Source organism: Salvia hispanica, chromosome 4 (assembly GCF_029641045.1).
Source record: "Salvia hispanica isolate PSC_SH4W2 chromosome 4, Shi_PSC_v1, whole genome shotgun sequence".
NCBI lineage: Eukaryota > Viridiplantae > Streptophyta > Magnoliopsida > Lamiales > Lamiaceae > Salvia > Salvia hispanica.
The window spans coordinates 39457285-39478630 of NC_142695.1; the positions used below are offsets into that span (position 1 = coordinate 39457285).

At 36.9% G+C, this 21346-nt stretch overlaps 4 protein-coding genes and 1 long non-coding RNA gene across 6 annotated transcripts; 2 read left to right on the forward strand and 3 right to left on the reverse strand.

The window, feature by feature from the left end:
- Positions 1 to 2688: 2688 nt before the first annotated feature.
- Positions 2689 to 3177, reverse strand: LOC125191594 (uncharacterized). Its single transcript, XR_007171190.2, has 2 exons — positions 3010 to 3177; positions 2689 to 2930 (listed from the first exon to the last, which is right to left on the reverse strand). It is a non-coding gene; the product is annotated as an uncharacterized LOC125191594 (long non-coding RNA).
- Positions 3178 to 3734: 557 nt separating this feature from the next.
- MAPKKK5 (mitogen-activated protein kinase kinase kinase 5) lies at positions 3735 to 6479 on the reverse strand. Its single transcript, XM_048095549.2, has 9 exons — positions 6257 to 6479; positions 5678 to 6181; positions 5515 to 5602; positions 5267 to 5329; positions 5033 to 5196; positions 4734 to 4809; positions 4485 to 4544; positions 4293 to 4409; positions 3735 to 4220 (listed from the first exon to the last, which is right to left on the reverse strand). Exons 1-9 carry the CDS (start codon positions 6463 to 6465, stop codon positions 4038 to 4040), a joined length of 1464 nt encoding a protein of 487 aa, XP_047951506.1. The 5' UTR covers positions 6466 to 6479; the 3' UTR covers positions 3735 to 4037.
- A 6827-nt stretch (positions 6480 to 13306) lies between these two features.
- Positions 13307 to 15751, reverse strand: LOC125192777 (Ribosomal protein L25/Gln-tRNA synthetase, anti-codon-binding domain-containing protein). The gene is made up of 3 exons (XM_048090427.2): positions 15251 to 15751; positions 14856 to 14982; positions 13307 to 13956 (listed from the first exon to the last, which is right to left on the reverse strand). Exons 1-3 carry the CDS (start codon positions 15632 to 15634, stop codon positions 13730 to 13732), a joined length of 738 nt encoding a protein of 245 aa, XP_047946384.1. The 5' UTR covers positions 15635 to 15751; the 3' UTR covers positions 13307 to 13729.
- A 74-nt stretch (positions 15752 to 15825) lies between these two features.
- On the forward strand, positions 15826 to 18138 carry LOC148928624 (Tetratricopeptide repeat (TPR)-like superfamily protein). The gene has a single exon (XM_089069665.1). The coding sequence runs from the start codon at positions 16135 to 16137 to the stop codon at positions 18136 to 18138; it is 2004 nt and encodes a 667-aa protein (XP_088925791.1). The 5' UTR covers positions 15826 to 16134.
- On the forward strand, positions 18037 to 20857 carry LOC125192775 (serine/threonine receptor-like kinase NFP). Of its 2 annotated transcripts, XM_048090425.2 has the most exons (2): positions 18037 to 18167; positions 18988 to 20857. In XM_048090425.2, the coding sequence occupies exons 1-2, from the start codon at positions 18140 to 18142 to the stop codon at positions 20706 to 20708; spliced, it is 1749 nt and encodes a 582-aa protein (XP_047946382.2). In that variant the 5' UTR covers positions 18037 to 18139; the 3' UTR covers positions 20709 to 20857. The 2 variants fall into 2 exon arrangements, with proteins under 2 accessions (XP_047946382.2, XP_088925792.1); XM_089069666.1 differs by having other exon boundaries at positions 18140 to 20857.
- The last annotated feature ends 489 nt before the right edge of the window (positions 20858 to 21346 follow it).

The window sequence follows — 21346 nt, forward strand, 5'->3', positions numbered from 1 at the left end:
TCAATAATATTATAATTTTAACGTATCTTTTCAATTGTCCCATTTTATTTATATTTGGAATAAATTGTGTACGATGTGGAAAATGAAGTCTATGATTTTTTTTTGCAAATTTATATATCACCCTTATAAACCATTGTTTTTTATATGAAGAATATAGAATATAAGAGTATGCTAAAGTATGTACGTTTATTGCATATATTGAAATTTTCCGTTTTTAATTAAACATTTTTTCATTTAGGAAAGTTTAACTATAGCTGAGTCAATTTTATAGTATATGTTATAATAAATATTTTTTCACTCTTAATTTATTTTATCTCTTACTTTACTCACTATTTTATTCATTTTATAATTTTATTTTCTCTTTTACTTTATTACTTATCCCTTAACACATTAAACATTCATTTCTTAAACTTTGATAAAAAAATATAGGATATCAGCTATAAAGGAATGGAGAAAATAACATTTCCATTTTTTAATTGGAAATATCTTAAGTACCATTTTTTTAAATTCCATTTCCACCTCCTTAATTCAATCACCTCTAAATACAAATATACTGTACTATAACCAAGGTCATGTTTATTTGATGGAAAAGGTCATGTTTAATTGATGGAAAAGTAAAGTCGACGGAAAAAATTATTCCTAAATAGTACTACCTCCATCTCATTCAAGATGTCTACATTTCCTTTTTAGTTTGTCCCACTCAAGATGTCTAGATTTTACATTTATAATAAAAAAAATGGATCAAACAAGTGGTTATCACATAAGGATGCATCATATCATTTCCCATAATTATATATAGTATATATACTTAGTACACAAATTAGGAGTATTTCTTTTATATTCTATAAAATTATTAATTTATATTTTTAAAAGTAATTGATAACATCAAAATATGATAGGTTACCAATCATATGAAATGTGTATATTACTATAATTTTAAACGATTAAATGTGATCTACGTAATTATTATTATTATTATTATTATTATTTATTGTTTTTGCTATTGTCGTAGACTATAATTGTCATAACATTATTTTTTAAATCATCAATAATTTCAAATATTAACTTTGTAGTATTTTACTTTATATCATTAAATTTATATTAATTTATCATATACTATTAGTATTACTATTTAGTTATTAGTGCAAAACGTGTCACTACACTTTAGACCTGTACATTAAGAGGAATTTAAATATTATGTTATACTTACTACATTTACTTAATATTGTCAATTATTTTTAAAATTAAAAATCTGAAAAAATAAGAAAAGAAATACTCCACAAGTATAATTAAAGCGTACTACATTTTATAGAAGACTAAGTAAAATATTGTTGGATGAATTAAGGCAAGGGGTAGCATAGTCTTAAAAATTTTGATATTTTCTAAGTGCATTAAATGACTCAATTTTCAAATTAAAAATCTGATTATGGCCAGCCATAACGTGGCCATTTAGCATCACTCAAATTTAACAGGCTATTCAAATCAGCTCACGGATTACGAGCTACATTGACATCCCTAGGTGCAAGGCACATTTGCAATACATTATATATGATATCACTCGCGAATCTTAGTGTGCTATTGTGTGTTCACATTTAGTCATTTAGGGAAAGATGGAATGTAATAATCTATAGAGTTAGATATTAGTCATTATTTATTTATTTTTGGAAATGTAATAAAACACATTAATTATGTTTGAAAATATCAAAGGATATTAATTATAGGTGTTAATTAATGACGATAAATTATAGTAATACCTTTTAATTTTCCTTCTACTTTTCTAGTACTATATAAAAAATTGAAGTGGAACTACAGAAACTTTCCATCTTTACCGCCACGCCCCACAATCGCCTCGTGATTATCTATCATCCTAGCCACAGTCGCCCCCTAATATCGAACTATAAATAATGATTTGCGTTTAAAATCAAGTGAGGGGCAAGACTAAGACTCAAAGACTACTAAACACCTTCAAAAATATAGCAAATGTTGCATTTCTTGAATCGAAGCATCAACTTTTTCTTTTTCTCATTAAACAAGTAGAAAAATACTCCGTATATCATAAGAATTGCAGGAGGTAGATGGAATATACACTAGAATTGCATGTTAGTTGGACATAGTAGCCGAAACCAGCATGATCGACGGTGATTTAAATAGGAAGCAATTATGTTCTGGATCTGCCACTAACAATGATGACAACATCCAGTCCAAAAAAAAATGCAGCACATACTGTGGCTTTTACTTAGGAGTATATTAAATCTGCAAATAAATACACTTTGATGGAAATAGGCCCAATGAGAGGCCGCTAATAAAACACTTGTTATTCACAAATTAAAAATTTGGTCACTCAAATTCATTACATAATTGGCGTGAAAATGGTTCCTAATTTACTGAATTTTCCGATTAAAGCTACATACATGTAAATATTTAGATATTGTATAATTTTGGCCAACCTCTGTTTCGGTTGTATATGGAATTAACGTGGCGAATGAGCCCTAAACACGAGTTTTGATCTCAAGGCTATGAAGAAATTTTGATGGCTAAAATTGCTAAAGAATTACTCCATTAATGCGTTCATAATCTACACAATAATACAACTTTACAATTTGATGAATGGAAATAGTTTCTAATTTATAGTACTGCATAAAAATAATTCTTATTTGAGCCAAATCATGTATTTCCATATATATGAAATTTACCATACTAAAATGATTTCATTAGGATAGCATCCATCATAAACATAGAGACATAAGACATGATTGTTGAATTAGATAAGCCCAAAAAAGGCGAAGATGAAATGTGACAGAAAATGAAACAAAGATTAAGCAAGAAAAGAGGCATTAGTTGGAAAACCCATTGATGCAGTCTTCTTCTAGCAGAGGTCACAAAATAAGTAGTCAAAGCAGCTATCCGTACAGTCGTAGAAGCAAGAGCAACTGCAAACCAATCAGAAATCTCAAAAGCTAAATTTCAAAGCATGAACAAATGGAGTACTAGTAAATAAAAGTAATTTACCACTGGTTAATGGCTTTGTCTTGGTCGTCTTCCATGGGAGGATACTTTTCAATAGATTGAATCTGCGGTGGATCCATTCTCTCTCTCTCCCTCTCTCTAGAAAATGGGGGAAGAAAGGAGAAGAAGGTATGCAAACAGCTTTATATTCTATAGTGCCAAACAACTTTAATTATTTTGGTCATCATTAATGCGTTCCGCGTTGGAGTTTGTTTTATTTTGTAACCATTTTAGGAAATGGATCTCTTGGGTTGGGCTTCAGTTTTTTTTTTTCAATTCCACTTGCCTATTTACCATTATATTCTTGATTTAGCTAACGAATTAATATCCCGCCCATCTATTCACTGCAAAACTAATATTCATTGCAATAACTATTAACTACGATTACATCTCTATCAAATAGGCACTATCTATAACTAAGAATTACGAATTTTGGATAAGAATAAAAAGAATAACTATGCATGGGGTGGAATAATAGTGGATTTGGATCTCAAAAAATGTACTAATTCGGATCAGGAATCAATAGAATTCAAAGTAATGGTACTGATCTGATCTGGGCTGATTTTTAATTTTGGAAGATTCATTTTTAGAAGGAGATATCTGGATCCGCAGATATGGGCCGGGTCCAAAATCCATTTGGGCTCTTAATTGATGATGAAATGGGCAAGTTTGGGTGCTAAGTAGTGAGCCTATCATGTGATTAAAAAAAAATTAAGCATGTAACTTGATAAAAAAGAATGTAATTGGATTATATTAACAAAACTCCAAAGGCATATGATGGGAAAACTAGCCAAAAAATGTCTACATAAATGAGATTACATCATTAACACTAGACTAGAGGCTGCAAATTAAATGGATTTACATATAGAGCTGATAAACTAGAGTGTGTTGCAGCCAAGAGGAATACCAAACTGACATCAGTAATCATGTGGGAAGAAAATGTTTAGCTTTTTGAGTTAGCAAAAGGAATACCAAACTTATCAGCACTAGCACCAAAAGAGATTGGACATTGCATTACACCATTAACTTGATCAGTTTAAGTGAGTGGAACTGATGCGGCTACAATCCACAAATGGATGTTCTAGTAACTTGCTAGCCGCAGGTCTATCAGCAGGATTTCGGCGGAAGCAGCACTGCAGGAAATCTTTGCCCTCTGCCGACAGCATTTCAGGTATGGGTGGACTCTCCTTCAAAACCTTGAACAATGCTGCAGCCTTAAAACACACAATGCAGTTTCACAAATCAGTTCATCATACTAAACTCGAACCCCACAAAATGTTACTCACCCCTTCGTAGTCGCTCCATGGGGGCTTTCCGTTGATCATTTGAATTATGGTACATCCCAAACTCCATATATCTATTGCTAAACCAAGATCAGCACTCGGCACCACACACTGCAAAAGCTGCAGGAAGGAATACAGTGATGTTAATATATTAGGGCCACAGTTTCCCAGTATATTAAACGAGCATGCGTGCACCTCTGGAGCCAGCCAATATGGACTACCCTTCAACGATAGATTTACCGCTTCCCCATTTAGCTGCATATTAATAGCCCATAATAATCATTAGCATATTTGAAACTCAGTTGCACTGCATTCTTATAAATGTAATATACTTCACATTTCTCAAGTTTGATATAAGCCTATGCTAAACATTTGACCTCTGGGACTTCAGAATACCTTTCTTTCCCACATATATTTGTGTGAATTGGAAAAAGAAAAACTCACATGTTTAGCCATCCCAAAGTCAGCAAGCTTGACAACACCATGTGCATCTACAAGTAAATTTGCACCCTTGATGTCCCTAGAAAAATTGATCATCATTAGACCAACGAACTTTATCTATGATTATTTTTAAACAATCATGATGCACTCTATTAGGGCCACAATCCAACTGTGCAAAGCTTCTTTGCCTCCTTACTTTTGCCTCTTGTCATCCATATCCATTTGAAAAAGATTAGGCTTTGACATTTCTGACTAAAAATATTCTTTTGCTGGCATGTAAGTAAGAGTATTCCCATATTTACCTGTGTATGGTTTTTGTGCTATGCAAATAAGCCAACCCACATAGAATATGACGTGTGAAATTGCGAACTACAGATTCCGTAATAGCTGCACTATGGTCATGGATGAATTTATTGATTGAGCCAGGATGAACATATTCCAGGTATATATAAAACTTGTCTCCAACCTGCATGATCAGAGAAAGTGAGATTCCAAATGGCCATCGATGTGGAGCTTCGTGAAGGAAAAGTACGTACAATTTCACTGCCATAATACTGCACAATGTTTGGATGCTTTAGCTTGCTCAGAACCTTAATTTCCTGAATAGATTAAGAAACATGAGCCAAAGGTTCACATACTCTTGTGCTAACAAACCAGTCTGCAAACTCATAGTATTAAAAATTTCCACACCAATAAGCAAGGGAGGTGAAAGATAATTCAGATTTATTTTACTCAAACCAAAGATTTAAGTATGAATAAAGAAGCAGCTAAATTGGAACATAACCTGCTGTAGCTGCCTGATGCTTTCTTGAGATTTGACATCCTCTGGTAAAATCTCAACCTCCTTCATTGCACATAAAGCTCCAGTCTCCCTATTCACACAAAAGAAAGAAAGCCAGTTAGTTAAAAATGTGTGATTGATGCTGAACATATTCAGCCATGCATACCTGTTGGAACCAACATACACACTTCCAAATGTACCCCTCCCAATGAGCTTCCCTTTCTGCCATTGAGATCTAATAGGAGAGGGCTGTTTAGCTCCTGAAAGATGAGATGTTGAGGATAGTGGAGTGCCTGGAGGGAGAGGCAGAGTATGTACATTGGCATGACAAAAACTTTCCCTCCACTCCAACGATATCTTGGAAGCTTCTGTTAATCCGGCCTCGGCTGCACTTTCGACATGGGAGTGGGAACGAGTTATAAGAGGAGGGACCTCAACACTTGAACCAGATATTTTATCAAAAGGCATTTGATAACTACAACTTAGCCCTGTATTTCCATTGGAATGGGGATTCCTTGGCTCGGACCGAGCACGGAAAATAGCCGGGGGTATCCTGTGACAGTATGGTGAGGGACTGCATACAGGACTAGTTGGAGCACTACTGCGACGGCTCTCTTGTTTAACAGCTGACTTTCTCGATAGCCGAAATTCAGGGTGTTCTACACTTGATCTGTTGATTCAGGATATAAAAGGGAATCAGCATTCCACGGTGATTAAAGTATGCATCAACAGCTAATTCAAGTACCTTTTTAGGTGGTGATCTCTCTCCTCATTGCGGCTGAGGCTCCGGCACCGGGGCGGCGACGGAAGGGGCACGGCGGAGGGGACGGCTTTAGGCTCAGGCGGAAGCAGTTCAGGCAGGGGCAGCGGCTGAGAAGAGCTATCGGAATCGACGTCGTTTTGCCGCAATTTGGCGATGGTGGAAGACGAAAATGGCAGCTGCCACCAATGCATGATTGGATGGTCCGTTGAATAATTCTCAGTATTTTGTAGGTGGAACATATAAATGACTTACTTATGTCAACGTCGTCGTCATTCAATTAACTTTCTCACTCTTTATTTTATTACTACTTTCCTATCAAAATACACATATTTGGAATGTCTCCAATTTTAATTTTTCTTTATAATTTTAACAAATAGGTAAAAAGAAAAAAAAAATTAGAGCATTACTAAAGAGAGAATGTGACCTAACTTATTAGAAAGAAGGAAGTTACTAAAAAATAAAAAGAGAATATTTTATGGATAAACCAAAATGAAAAAAAGTCATGATATTACGGATATTGGGGTCTAATTTTATTAAAATTTTCAAATTTTTTTTTTCCCACGAACTTTAAACTTGACATATAATATCACAAACTTTAAATAATTGTTGAATCTTCTCACCGAAAACAAAATCTAACAACATATAATATCTAGCTTTCAAGACTTTATAATCACATTACTATTATTTTTAAGTGATAACCATACCTTATATGCTGAAATAACAGATGAAATAACTATTTAATTAAGTTCATAATATTATATATTAAATTTAAAGTTTATGGAAAAAAACAAATTTTTGGAAAATTTCATAATATTAAGCGCAACATCCTTTATTTTTTGTTTCGACTCACGGAGGGAGTAGTAGTAACTAAACGCAAATGGAATGATCCAATGAATAAAGACTATTATAATTTGCATCCCTACTAACTTCACATCTAATTTATCTCTTACCTATGAAATTATAACAACACATGCTACAACAATAAAATCTAACCAAAATACAAGGATATAATAAATCTATTTCTTTTGTTGAAATGTTTCATTTCTTCCAACTTGGACCCATGAATATTGCACGATTTGTCGGTTATTCATTGGAATTGGTCAGTTGTCGCATACTTTGACAATATAATGTCATGAATCTGAAGCCATAATTTATAAATTAGGAGTAATACTTTACTCCATTTCTGGGTGTCGCATAATTTGACAATACAATGTCATGAATCTAAGCCCATAACTAATAAACTAATGCATAATAATGCACTCCTTCCCGTTTTTATAAGGGAGAAATTGTCCAAAAAATAAATAAGTTTGGTTAAATTTGATTTGTTCTATAACTTGAAAAACTAGATTGAAAAATCATATAGTTATCATTTTTTTTTTCAAGTATTCGATGGTGAAAAGTTGAAGTCACATACTTATAGTATATTTTTCACATTTTTTCACCAAACAATGTCATTTTTTTAAACTGACATTGTTTTAATTCATCAATCAATAATGCCCATGTTTGATTTTTCGGCTTCCAAATTAAATACAAGTTTCCAAACTAAATATAATTTCTCCAAAAAAATCATCATGGGGTAGTTGAGAATAAATTTAAACAAGTTAAATTTAACTAAACTTTATGTTTTTTTTAAGTAATATGCTCTTATATAAATATGATTATTTTATCATTTTAATTCATTCTATAAGGCCATCCGCAACGCTATCTCTTATCCGTCTCTTAACCGTCTCATCTCTTCACTATTCATGGACCCCACTGTACTTTTCAGCTCATCTCTTAACTAAGAGACAGCACCTGCAACCCTCCATCTCTTAACCATCTCTTAACTATTCATTCAATTTCATTTTTTATTTTTAATTCCAACAAATTCCATTAATAAAAAACACACTTCATTATAAATAAAATAAAATTACAATTTAAAATACATAAAAAAATAAAAAAGACATAATTAAAAAACTAGAAATTACAAATTGCACACTTTAACTCAAATAAAAAAAATGGAGGCAAAGAAGCAGAAGAAGGAGTTCTCTAGTGACGATCATCTAATGGTTGCCAAATTTTGCCCAAATGTGCTCCATTAGATCCTCCTGGAGTTGGGCGTGGGCGGTAGAATCACGTGTCCTTGCCCGAATAGACAACCGCTCTTGCAAAGACGGATGCAATCCCGTTCGAGGCGGACTACTTGCGGTTGAGCTTCCCGGGGTTTCAGGGTCGAACCAATTTCCCGCCTCAGGTCCTTCGTCGGCGACAATCATGTTGTGCAAGATTATGCACGTATACATGATGTCGACCATATTCTCTATAAACCACTGTCGAGCCGGGGCTTTGATAATGTTCCATCGAGCTTGGAGAACCCCGAACGCTCTCTCCACATCCTTGCGAGCAGACTCTTGCTTCTGCGCAAAAAGAGACTGCTTTTCGTCCGTAGGCCTGTTGAACGTCTTCACGAAGGTTGGCCACTTCGGATAGATGCCGTCGGCAAGATAGTACCTCATTTGATACTGGCGATTGTTAGCAACGAAGTTGATGGCCGATGCTTTACCATTCAGAACTTCAGCGAAGAGGTCGGAGTTGTTGAGCACGTTGATGTCGTTGTTCGAGCCGGGGACCCCGAAATACGCATGTCAAATCCATAGCCGGTAGTCGGCGACGGCCTCGAGTATAACGGTGGGGTGGGTGCCTTTGTGGCCGCTCGTGTATGACCCCTTCAACGCCACAGGGCAATTCTTCCATTGCCAATGCATGCAATCGACACTCCCGAGCATCCCGGGGAATCCGTGCACTTGTTCGTGAAGACGGAACAGAAACTGACAATCTGCGGTGGTTGGCTTCTTCAGAAATTCGGCGGTGAAGGCTGCCCGGACGCCTTTGCAGAAGTTCAACAAACAAAGTCGCCCAGTGGATTCTCCGACGTGCAGGTATTCGTCGAACGCATCCGCCGTTTGTCCAGTAGCAAGCTGACGGATCGCCGCAGTACATTTCTGGAGCGTCGTGTGGCTAGGACGGCCAACAGCGTCGAACCCTTCTCTGAAGAACTCTTCCCGTGCCGCCAATGTATTCGCGATATGCAAAAATAACGGGCGTGACATACGGAAACGGCGACGGAAGTAGATATCTCCCCACACCGGGTTCGGACTGAAGTAATCACGTTCCAACCTTGCGGCGGCTTTCTCCCGGTTACGGTGGATGTATGTCCGGCGTTGCCTAGGAGGCGCGGCGGCTTCCTCCTCCCTACGTCGATCTGCTTCTAGCGATTCTTCCATTATTCGACGCATTTGCTCAAATGGATCCATAATTGATTAAATTTGGGAGAAGAAAAAAATAAAGGAATGATTTTATAGAAGTGATTGGAGAGGAAACAAAGAGAGATGAGAGAATAAATGTGTGTTTGTGTGTAAAATGGAGAATGGAGAAGAGTATATATAGAATATATATAAAAAAAATAAAATAAAAATATTACCGTTTTTTTTTGAAAAATCTGATTTAAAAAAAAAATTGAATTATGACGTCATAAATCCGACGCCCACTCGCGGGTCGGCGAGTGGGCGTCACGCCAGCAGCCCGCGCGCGCCACGTGGCGCCGGGCGCGTGTCTCGCGAGCTCGAGACTTGCCTCGCCGGGACGCGTCGGGCGTCGAGACATCTCGTCTCGTCGAGACGAGACGGGAGCCGCAACGCTGTCTCGATGCCGTCTCGTCTCGTCGAGACGAGATCGAGTCCGCAACGAGGCAGCGTTGCGGATGCTCTAACAGTGTACATTTTCTATTTTTACAAATTACTTTACCAGCAACGTCTTATTTTTTTGCCATCAACATATCAATTTATATACAAAAATAAAGTATGACTCCAATTTTTTTGCAATGAATTACATTACCACAAAATAAAATATTAGCACTTTTTTCTTCTGGATTGTTGGGTCAAATTTTCAGTTTTGAGAACGATTATATGTGAATTGTACCATGCTCTGATTCCACGTTAAAAACGCAGATCTGAAATTTGGGAAAAACATGGCTCCATTTGGTATTATGGAACTGAGTCGACAGAATTGGAACAAAAACCTTCATTTCCAAATTCAATACTGGTATCGCATAATATTTTGAATTTGGATTTGAATTACAATTGCAAGTTATTCCGATTCCACAATTTAAATTCCATATCAAAAGTAGATAATTGAAATTCCAAATAGTTATAAAATTAGACACCTTCTGACTTACTACACATTGCACACCAAACACTACACACACTACTCACACAATGAGCACGCACACACTTCGCATCAAATATCATCATTTACCAAACAAAAGTTTTGGAGTTGGATTACAATTCGATTTCATCGAATTCAAAGTTGCAGAATTCTAATTCCAATTCTAATTACATGTACCGAACGGACTCTGAATCAAAGTTTAAAGCTTAAAATTTGGCTTTGTATTGCTTGATTTGCACACAATATTGGATAAATAATAATTCAGTTTTTACGTGATATTTAAGGATTACTGATTTAAATGTTGTATAGATGTATTTGAATTGTTTTGTACTAATAATTTAGTATGTTGTCGAGATTTTTTATTTTCAAATAAAAAGGACATAAAAGGGATAAAAGATGAAAGATGTGAAGTTGGAGTTCGGATAAGGTTGTGAGGACCGAACAGGTTGCGTGCAGGCAAGCAGTGTTGTGCGACGCATGCGGGCGAGAAGGAGCAATGACGACGGCTGTAGGACCCACGTGAGGCACCAACTTCCCGTGTGAGTCATGCGTTGATCGGAGGCACCCTACGTGACAAGGGCGATACTTCCCAATCTTTAGCCGTCCAATCGCATGGAGTAAATTTAGGATATACTCCCTCCCCCTTAAATTTTGTCACATTTTTCTATTTTCGTCCGTCTCATAAAATTTGTCACGATTCACTTTTCACCATTTTTGGTGGTGGATCCTCATATTCCACTAATTCATTCCAACTCACATTTTACTATAAAAGTAGTAATATATAAAAGTAGGACTCAATCTCTACTATTTTTTTCAACTCACTTTCCATTACATTTATCAAAACTCGTACCCGATCAAAGTGTGACAAAATTTAATGGACGGATGGAGTAGTACCTAACTACCTTAGTTTTAATGGACTCTCATATTTTTTTCTATTTGAATTAATTAAAAAATATTATCATACCCTTATTTTGAAATGTAGTCTTTTGTTGAATATTAGCCTACATCTTAATACCCAATTATGTATGTTCTGTGGTCATCTTTCCCCTAAAGAGACTCGTTCCTAGAACTAAATATTCAAAGAACTTGTTATACATCTAATATTTTAAACTTTGAATTAACTTAGCACGACCAAATCGAGATGTGAGTAATGTGAATGCGAATTTTTAGGGCTGCTGGACTCATATGTAACACACAGTCACACACACAATATAGCCAAAACACATTATCGGCTTGACTTTGTAATAAAAAAATCCATGCTATGCTATGTACCTTAACAGCACGGAAGTCGTTTTTCAATTACCAAGTCAACGTTATATAATTTGGACTTTTGGAGTTATTTTCGTGCTTCTAAGTAGTTTCCCAATTTATATATCATCAATTTAAAGGAAATTATAACACTTCGTCGGAAGACTCGGAAGTCAGAACATGAGTCAAGCATGAGTTAAACCATCTCCAACCATTTACACCAAATTCAAACTCATTTTTGAGTATAGTCACACTAAAAAGTAGTTTTACTCCAACCATTTACACCAAATTCAAAATTTACACAATTTTTAGGTTTTTGTCTCACAAAATTTTTGCAGTAACACCATATTTGGTATTGTTTCAAAAAAACACCGAAAATGGATTTGAGTTTAGTGTATGATTGAAGAAGATTTCTACACCAAACCTCATTTATGAAGTACGGTTGGAGATGGTCTTATGTGTTATTAGTATTCAATAAATATTTCATTTTACCTCTTATATACTTAGACCAAAATCAAATAAATTATAATTTTATAATCCCTCAAAATGTGATCTAAGGTTGTTTTTATATTAAATGCTTCCTAAATTAGCTCCATGCTTTTGGTTTTGTGAACAATTATGATAACTTAAACAAAAAACTACTTATATGTTCCATTCATCCTATTCATAACGACATGAGTTTTGTGATAGAGTTATTAAATGATTAAATTAAAGAGAAAAATTAGTAGTATTAAAGTTTTTTAATGAGAACAGAGAAGAAACATTTTTATACCAGAAATGAGAGAATTATACTACCATAATATATATACTAGTATAAATATAGGCTAGCATTCATTACATCCATTGACTATATATTATACACATCTGATTAGCTATTAATATGGCATATAACTTTGAAAACGTTCTGCACAATATCTCTACATATGCACAATTAATAATTTATACGAATATGGTAAACTTTGGTTTTTGAACACAAGCTTAGGAAATTGTGAATGTGTTTCATTGAATATTAGTAGTTTTATAAATTTTTGGGATATTGACATCTAATATTATGAAATGAAACTGTCAAAAAGTTAGATTTTTTCCATGAACTTTAAAATTGACAAATAATATCACGAACTTTATTCCGGATTTGTTTTTCCACGAATGAAAAAATTTATGTTATTTTAATAGATTGAAGAACAATTTTGGAGGATGTGCTTCAAGAAAAATTATCTTCAAAAAATTGAAAAATTTGAAGCTTTCAAAATTGTTGTTGAGAAATTACGAAAAGAAAATCCGTATCATAATATTATTTATGAGAATTTTTTCATTAATGGGAAATAACAAACTTGGGATAAAGTTCGTGATATAATTTGGTGATTTTAAAGTTCGTGGAAAAAACCCAACTTTTTGAAAGTTCCATGATATTAGATGTGAATATCCCAAAAATTTTTAACATGAAATTGATTTTAAAGAATTGGTTTTATTTTCACTTAATGTCTTTTCCAGTTGAACTTCTAATATACATCGGTTTACCAAGCCACGATGTGAAATAGTACTATCAAACATATTGAATTGGTTGAATAATACTACTATAACTGTAACTAAAATTATGTTATACTCCAAAACAATGCATTAACATACTTCATTCTTGAGCCCACTAGCATGACAAAATTTCCAGGTAGTCTCCTATCCTCATTATGATCCACAGATTTCCCAATATTTTCATTAGACCAATACCACAAAATCCTTGTGGAATACTACATACGAAGAAAATGATGTCGAAAGCACAGCACTAAAGTAGTTGGCTAAACTCCTTGGCATACATAGAGACCACTAACTTTGAATCACAAAAGAATTTCACATCTCTTATTACACGGCCCGACTAAAGAAACCAGTACCTGAAATGTTGTCTTTGTGTCAAAGAAAAATAGCACGGAGTGGCCTGCAATCTTGAACAACACCGGTCAACTGGGCTCCAAAAAGTTGTACACATTCCTAAGCAGCAATGTATGTGCTTTTTTATGCCTCTTCTGTGTTTTCTATGTCTATGTATGTTGCCTTGACCTTACAAATAGGTATCAACTCATTCTTACTCAGCAGCTTCAGGCTAGGATGAACCACCGGGTCATGTATGGACACTCTGTCCTCGATGTCCAGATTACTCACATCAACTTCAATTTTTTGAGGAATGTGTTCGGATGGGCACATGTACTTCAAGGATTTCCTTATCTTAACTAAAGTACCACCTGCATGTTTATATAAGCCAGCGAAGTTAGTAGTATCAAATTTGACAGTGATTAACAAGTGTAAGACTGTATAATGAATAATGATAACTGAATGAACAAACTAAAAGAAGCATCCTGTCATTCTTATTTAGATGTGGAAAAGATATGATCAAATGGAAGCAGTAAAAAGTAAAACTCAAATGCCAACATTTATAAAAGAGATACAACAGAGGTATTAGATGATGGAGATAATTTCAAGCAAAATTAAATTTCAATACTGACAAAATCCGGGAGAAAGATTCATCTTGAAGACAATCCTTTTCTCATTCTGATGCAGAAATAATATGGATTCCTCTATTCTGAGTAATGGGTCAAGATCTATAACTAATTTGAATGAACATTAAGCCATTTTGCCTGTTAAGCTAATGTTAAAGTTAAACTCTATGCATCAGCTTTTATGTATAAAAGCATAGCTATCTTATAATGCAATATGATACACTGCTTACATCCAAGCACAACAAACAGGTTTACAGTAACACAGATATCACACAGGGGTTTACATTCCGATGAAAATTAGACAACATTAGCTACACACCAAGAAGTTGAGAATGTATGATTCAATCACTATCCAAGCATATAATAAGAAGAACCGATGCCCAGAAAACATGGATATGAACAGGCACAACAACTTATGATAGTTAGAAGTAGGAACTATAACTTGCAGAGTCCAAAGTACACTACAAGTTATGCCAGTTATTAGAGAGGCCCTCTAAGCACCGAACAACAAACCAACAACTAATCAGTTAAAACAGTTAGCTGCTGGGCTGAATAAACATGTTACCGGTAACACTTACAATCTTCGATATCTGGTTAGAGGGAAAATGAAGAACCAGTAAAGTAAATCAGATTCGAATACAAACCTTTCTTGACACCAGGACAAGCATCCTCTCCTGTATAAACAATTGGAACCTCCACCTTAAGCTCCGAACCATCCTCCGCCCATGCAAACACCAAATTCAGTATGTTCCCCTCACAATCCCTATGTATCTTAGGCACCAAAAAACACCGATAATCATGTAAAAGCGAACAACTTCAGCCTACACAATGGTACTAGTAAAGGGCGGAGCTAAATTGAAGATTTAGATGATTGAATCGAACAATAATAATTCCAATCTTCCAAACCATAGCAACAACTACTCTATTGATTAGCGCCTAACTCTATTAAAATATGTTCAACACGATAGCATTTTCGTTGAAGCAATCATGCGAATCAAAGCAGGCTACAAATTAATCGAGAGAGTAGAAATGAGCGAACCTTAATGGGAAGAACCTTTCCATTCTGAAGTATGGTGGAAGAACCTGAACCGGCGCGGATCTGGAGAGGGAAAGCGGTGGAGCAGAAGAAGGGCAGCTCAATGTCCTTGAGAATGGACTTAATCTGCTTGCGCTCGGTGGTTAGGAGCAGTTTCTGGGAGACAGAGGTGGAGGCGACGAAGGAGGTGGGGTCGCTAGGGTTCTTCTGGACGTATTTTTGGGAGAAAACGACGGCGGGGATGCGTCCCTGAGCACGTTCGCGGGCGGAGATCCGGTGGCCAGAGAGCTCTCTAGGAACGGCTTGGATCGTGTGATAAGAGCGGTGTGGCGGTGTCTGATTGGCGTTTCTGAGAAGGCCAGCGGCGGCGCGCCAACACTTGGACATTTGATTGATCGGAAAAGGGTGGGGCAGTGGAGGAGAAATGGTAAGCAGAGCAGAGGGTTTTCAGTTTTCAGGGTTTAACGCATTCTAAAATATTGGGCTCTAAATTATTCCTATAGCCCAATTCTTTAAAGCCCAGTTGAACTTGTTTTTTTATTATTATATTAATAATAATAATTTCTGTATTCTCCCTCCTCGTCCTCAATTCTCTCCTTTCTGTCTGAGTTTACGCTGCCATAGCAATTGGTTTTCTTTTTCTACTTAAAACCCACACTGTGTTGAGATATTTACAGCTTCCAGAAATGAATCATAATGCACTTCGTTATGTTGATGTTTATCCGAGTCAGTTTGCACTTTCTCAAAATTTATGCACGCCAGCTGTTTGATATTTGTCCCACAATAGTTTTTCCATTCTTCTCTCATTTCTGTTCAGAGAACTAGTGTCCCCATTCTCGTGTTTATCACTTTTTCTTTTATTTTTTCAATCTTTCTATCATCTACCAATGTATTCCACCTCAATATACACTGCATCAGCCTGCTGCAAGAATTTCACTCTACAAGCATGCTATTTTTCGTGGGGCGCCAGAAACATGAGCAAAATGTCTCTGTATCTCCAAAGGGCAAAACTCATTGATTCGATAAGACTCTGTCTCCGTTCCAATGCTCCGGATTCGTCTCTCGTTACTTTATTGAGGAGTCCTACTCTGGACTCGTTTGTCGTCACCAATGCTCTCCGGTCGGCTCCCTCGCCTCTTTCCGCTCTGCATTTGATCAAAAATCTTAAAAAGATCGAAACTTTTTCTCATACGCAAGAGACCCTCCACGCATTGGCCAAGATTCTTGCTAAATCTGGACAGACGAGGAAACTCGGAGCGTTGATTGACGCCATAAATACTGGAAAATTTACAAATGTGGCCTATGCAAGTTTCATGGATAGAATGCGGTGGTACGCTGCTGCAGGTGATCTGACTGAGGTCAGTGGCGTCTGGCATGAGTGGCGAAGAACATTGGACAAGCATCCTTGCACCGAGTCCTACAACGTTGTGATGAAGCTCTGTGTGGAGAAGGGCATGGATGCAGAGGCTGTCAAGGTGTTTTGTAGGATGGTTGAGGAAGGCGCCCTTCCGAACTGCAGAACGTATACAGTGATCATTCAGCACCTCGTTAAGTTTGAGAAACTAGATTCAGCCTTGAAACTCTTTAAAATGCTGCCTCTTATGAGAATTAGGCGTACGTTGATGCAGTATTCTATGTTGGTGGAAGCTTTTACTAGTGCTAACAAGTTGGAAGTTGTGAAAATCTTGCTCAATGAGATGCGAGCTGATGGGATATTGCCTGGTCGAGCAATGCTGATGTCGCTAGAGGTGATGAAAGAGGCTGGCTATGGCGAAGAGGCTGATGAACTGATTAAGGAAATGATGCCTGATGAGAGGATAAAAAGCATATGCTATTCCTTAGTCAGCAACGAGGATGATGTTGATGACGAGGATGAGGGAGCTTCTGGTCTTTGTGGTGTCGAAAAGGATGAAGTACAGTTGAAACCATGGTTGGATCCAGCTGCTTTGGCGAGTGCATTGAAACATTGGGAAGATGAAGAAGTGGCTGTGCTAGAAGCTGCAAACATTATGTGGACAAGCCGCCTGGTTTGCAAATTAATTAGGAACTTCAAATCACCTGAAACAGCATGGGAGTTCTTCTGCTGGGTGGCTCGTCAGCCTGGATTCGTTCATGATATTTACACAGTGTCGAGGATGATTGCCAAGTTGGCTCGCCATGGATGCGTGCAGCTGGTTGAACAGCTGCTGTTTAAGATAAAGCGAGAAGGCATGCTATTGTCGTTCAGCACCATTAGGTTGATTATTGACTCTTATGGATTCTCGAGGAGGGGTGATGCAGCTTTAGAGATTTTCCAAAATGTCAGAACAATTTGTGGTCCATTGTCACAAAATAGTCAGCTTATTCTGTATTCGTCGCTCTTGAGGACATTAGCAAAGTGCCAGATGAATGGTGAAGCCTTTGAAATACTTGAGGAGATGATGCTGCGCGGGGTTTGCCCGGATGTGCAGACATTTTCTGGGTTGATGCATCATTATGCGCTTCAAGGAGATATCAAGACTGTGCAGAGAATCTTTGCCATGGTGAGACAGTGTGATTTGGAGCCGGATGCTTACATGTACAAGATTCTCATCTGTGCTTATTGCAAGTGTGAAAGAGCTTCTCTTGCCCTGAAGATTTTTGAGGATATGAGGAACTCGCAATTGATGCCTGATGCTGCTACTAAACAAACACTTGTGAAGAGTTTGTGGAAGGAGGGTAAGATCCGAGAGGCAGCTCGAGTGGAAGAGATGACTGAGGAAGCCGTGGACAACTTGCCACTTGCTTTGCCAGGACACTTGTACACTGTCAGCAATGCAGATCTTATAATGGTGTACAGATTATACTCCGGTTGTTTTACAGATTGTCCCGGAAAAGAAATTCGTGAGACAGAATCAGTTGTGTCAGCATGACATGCTGAGTCTCGAGAACCAACTTAAAGGTTTGTTAAGTCAGAAGGAGCTTGTTTATTACTCCTCTTGATTTAGCTCTTTTAATCCCTTGCGACGATTTTACTGCTGTTTGAATATATGAACTTTAAAGAGAAGTTTAATCAAGGGAATATGTAGTTGTCTGTTCTTATAGATCCTCTTGCAAGAGGACAAAATTGATGGAGACCTAATTTTCTAAGTATTTACTATGTAGTTGACATAGTTGTTTGCATCTATGTTTAAAAACAATAATTATTTCTCAAGGTGACAGTCTTTAGAAATCAATATAAAAAATATAGTTGCCGTAGCCATCAACTCCTTTCTTTTAATCTTACAATTGCTGTCTTGCTTTTGAGATTCAGAAGGGAACACGCGTTAGTGCCGTCTTTACTTGATTTCTTTTTTTAACAATTCCTGAAATCTTGAGATGACAACATATGAAACAGAATATTGTCGTAGAATATTAGAAGGTGGGCCACCTTATTGTTGTCGAGTTGATTTGCCTTTACCGCAATAAATTTCTGAAATCTGAATATATACAAATCAAGGAATATCCGATTATTATAGTAATTAAGTTATGTGCATCAATCTCAGTGATCCTTTTCAGCTTTTATATGAACCTATGATGACATCGTGAAAAGTTTCATTCTGCACAGACAGCATATACGATTGTATACCATTAGCCATCCGTTAATCTTACCCTTCAAGAGATGGCAGCCTCTTTTGATATAATTTTGATAATATTTTCACTGTTTCTGATCTTTCTGATTTCCCCTGCTGCTTCTGAATTTGTTAATAATACTGCTACTACTGACTTCAGATCATCTGCAGACTCGCCGTCATCGTGTGAGGCTTATGTTACATATCGTGTTAAGTCACCTTATGCTGACCTTGGAAGTATATCTGATCTGTTTGGAAAAAGCAGAGCAGAGATAGCAACAGCCACTAATCTAACATCGGAGGATGCTCCACTAATTCCGAATCAGCTGTTGTTGGTGCCAATCACCTGTACCTCAAACGGGACACACTATTTCTCCAATGCTACATATCAGATAAAGAAGGATGACAACTTATACGCAGTTCAAGTGAAGGTTTTCCAGAATATGACCGACTATCATGTGGTTGAAGACATGAACCCAGTGTTGGATCCTCTCAATTTGACGATAGGGGAGGAAGTCATCTTTCCGTTGTTCTGCAAGTGCCCCGGAGAGTCGTACAAAGAAAAGGGAATTCAGTTCCTCACTACTTACGTATGGCAGCCGGATGACAACACAGAGCTTGTGAGTGCTATGTTCCAGACGACGGCTTCAGATATTGAGATGGCGAACAACTACAGGAATTTCACTGCTGCAGTTTGTCTTCCTGTGTTGATTCCAGAGAAGACACCGATTCTTGTGCAGCTTTTTCCATCTTCAGCTTCGCGTGGTAAATCAAAACTCCAATCGATTCTAATAGCTAGTTCGAGTGCTCTGGCTTTGATTTTTTTGTCAGGGTTTGTGGTGTTCTTCTTTCTCTCGCGCAAGAAAAAGAAGTTGTTGGACCGAAATGGTTCTTCTCTGGATGCATCGGATCTTTTTGCAATGTATAAAGCCTCCAAAGACAAGAAATTAGAGGTGAAGACGATACAGGACAAGCTGCTTCCGGGAGTATCGGGCTATCTTGGCATGCCGATAGTATATGATATAAATGTTATTCTGAAGGAAACTATGAACCTGAGTGAACGGTACAGAATTGGAGGGTCGGTCTACAAGGCTACAATCAACGACCAGGTTCTTGCTGTGAAGAAAACACGTGATGCAACGGAGGAAGTCCAAATATTACAGAGAGTGAATCATGCAAATTTGGTGAAGTTGATGGGAGTCTCCTCTGATAATGATGGTAACTTCTTCATAGCCTATGAATACGTCGAGAACGGATCATTGGACAATTGGCTCTCCCGGAAGGTTTCAGCTTCTTCTTCCACAGTTAAATCCCTCGTTTGGAGTCAACGGCTCGTTATAGCTCTAGATGTTGCCAACGGTCTTCACTACATGCATGAGCATACTCAACCAAGCATTGTTCACAAGGATATCAGGACGAGCAACATACTCCTCGATTCCAACTTTAGAGCAAAGATAGCAAATTTTTCTGCAGCCAGACCAGCTACTTCATCAGCCATGTTAAACATTGATGTGTTCTCTTTTGGAGTCGTGCTCCTGGAGTTGCTCTCAGGAAAGAAAGTCATGGAAACGAAGGATGATGGTGAAGTTGTGATGCTGTGGAAAGAGGTAAATGGAATTTTGGATATTGAAGATCAAAGGAAAGAGAGGCTAAGGATATGGATGGATCCGAATTTGGAAAGCTCCTACCCCATTGAAGACGCTCTAAGCTTGACAACTTTGGCTAGAGCTTGTACGTCGGAGAATTCTTTGGAAAGACCAACAATGGGGGAGGTCGTCTTCAACCTCAGTGTACTCAGTCAATCATCTCCTCACATGAGTGAAAAATCTTGGGTTTCCAAGTTCGAAACTGAGGAAGTCTCCCCTGTTGTCACTCCAGTTGAAGCTCGTTGAAAGTTGTAAGTTGGTTTAAGGTTCCCAGTCATTATTATGTGTATAGGTGCAGTAGCCTTATCAGAATCAAGTCTGATGCATCTTCTTTATGTGGTATTATTACCCTAAGGAATACAAACCATTGCTACCAAGGAAAATTTCTTTTGAAATAGACCATATTCTGTACATTTTGATTTCATGTCTATGAAAACACCCTTTCTGAATTGTAAGAAAAAGAGCATCGTAAGTCTACTGAGATAAATTTGTCTAAAACAGACATTTGCAAAAATAAGAAAACGAAAAATTGAGAGTTGGTGTTCCTAATGAAGTAGATATGATGATTTGGTACTGTTACTGACTGCCGACCTTCTAACTGGTCTACAGATATAATCAAGTCTGATGATAACTTTTTTTTGTTGAAACTACACTCGTTAAATTTATACGGGCCTAATGTTGCATACAAAATTTGGCTGCCAACTGGTCTTTCCGATGTCGTTAACTGGCTAAAATTGTTAGTAAACCAATATATGTCGTTTCAATATTCTGTTAATAGAGATTTAGACTAAAAATGTCATCAAGATGACTGTAAGATCTCCAGTTTTCTTTTAGTGGTTCCTTAGAAATGCTTTCCTCACAAAAACATGGATAGAGAAGAAGCT

What these genes read in the sequence shown, in the direction of transcription:
- MAPKKK5 (XM_048095549.2), bottom strand. Translation starts at nt 6,465, where the DNA reads ATGCATTGGTGGCAGCTGCCATTTTCGTCTTCCACCATCGCCAAATTG. An exon ending in GTGTATGTTGGTTCCAACAG is followed by an intron (nt 5,603 to 5,677) that starts GTATGCATGGCT and finishes TTGTGTGAATAG; the next exon opens with GGAGACTGGAGCTTTATGTG. An exon ending in GCATCAGGCAGCTACAGCAG is followed by an intron (nt 5,330 to 5,514) that starts GTTATGTTCCAA and finishes TAATCTATTCAG; the next exon opens with GAAATTAAGGTTCTGAGCAA.
- LOC125192777 (XM_048090427.2), bottom strand. Translation starts at nt 15,634, where the DNA reads ATGTCCAAGTGTTGGCGCGCCGCCGCTGGCCTTCTCAGAAACGCCAAT. An exon ending in GAAAGGTTCTTCCCATTAAG is followed by an intron (nt 14,983 to 15,250) that starts GTTCGCTCATTT and finishes TTGGTGCCTAAG; the next exon opens with ATACATAGGGATTGTGAGGG. An exon ending in TTGTCCTGGTGTCAAGAAAG is followed by an intron (nt 13,957 to 14,855) that starts GTTTGTATTCGA and finishes ATAAACATGCAG; the next exon opens with GTGGTACTTTAGTTAAGATA.
- LOC148928624 (XM_089069665.1), top strand. Translation starts at nt 16,135, where the DNA reads ATGTATTCCACCTCAATATACACTGCATCAGCCTGCTGCAAGAATTTC.
- LOC125192775 (XM_089069666.1), top strand. Translation starts at nt 18,867, where the DNA reads ATGGCAGCCTCTTTTGATATAATTTTGATAATATTTTCACTGTTTCTG.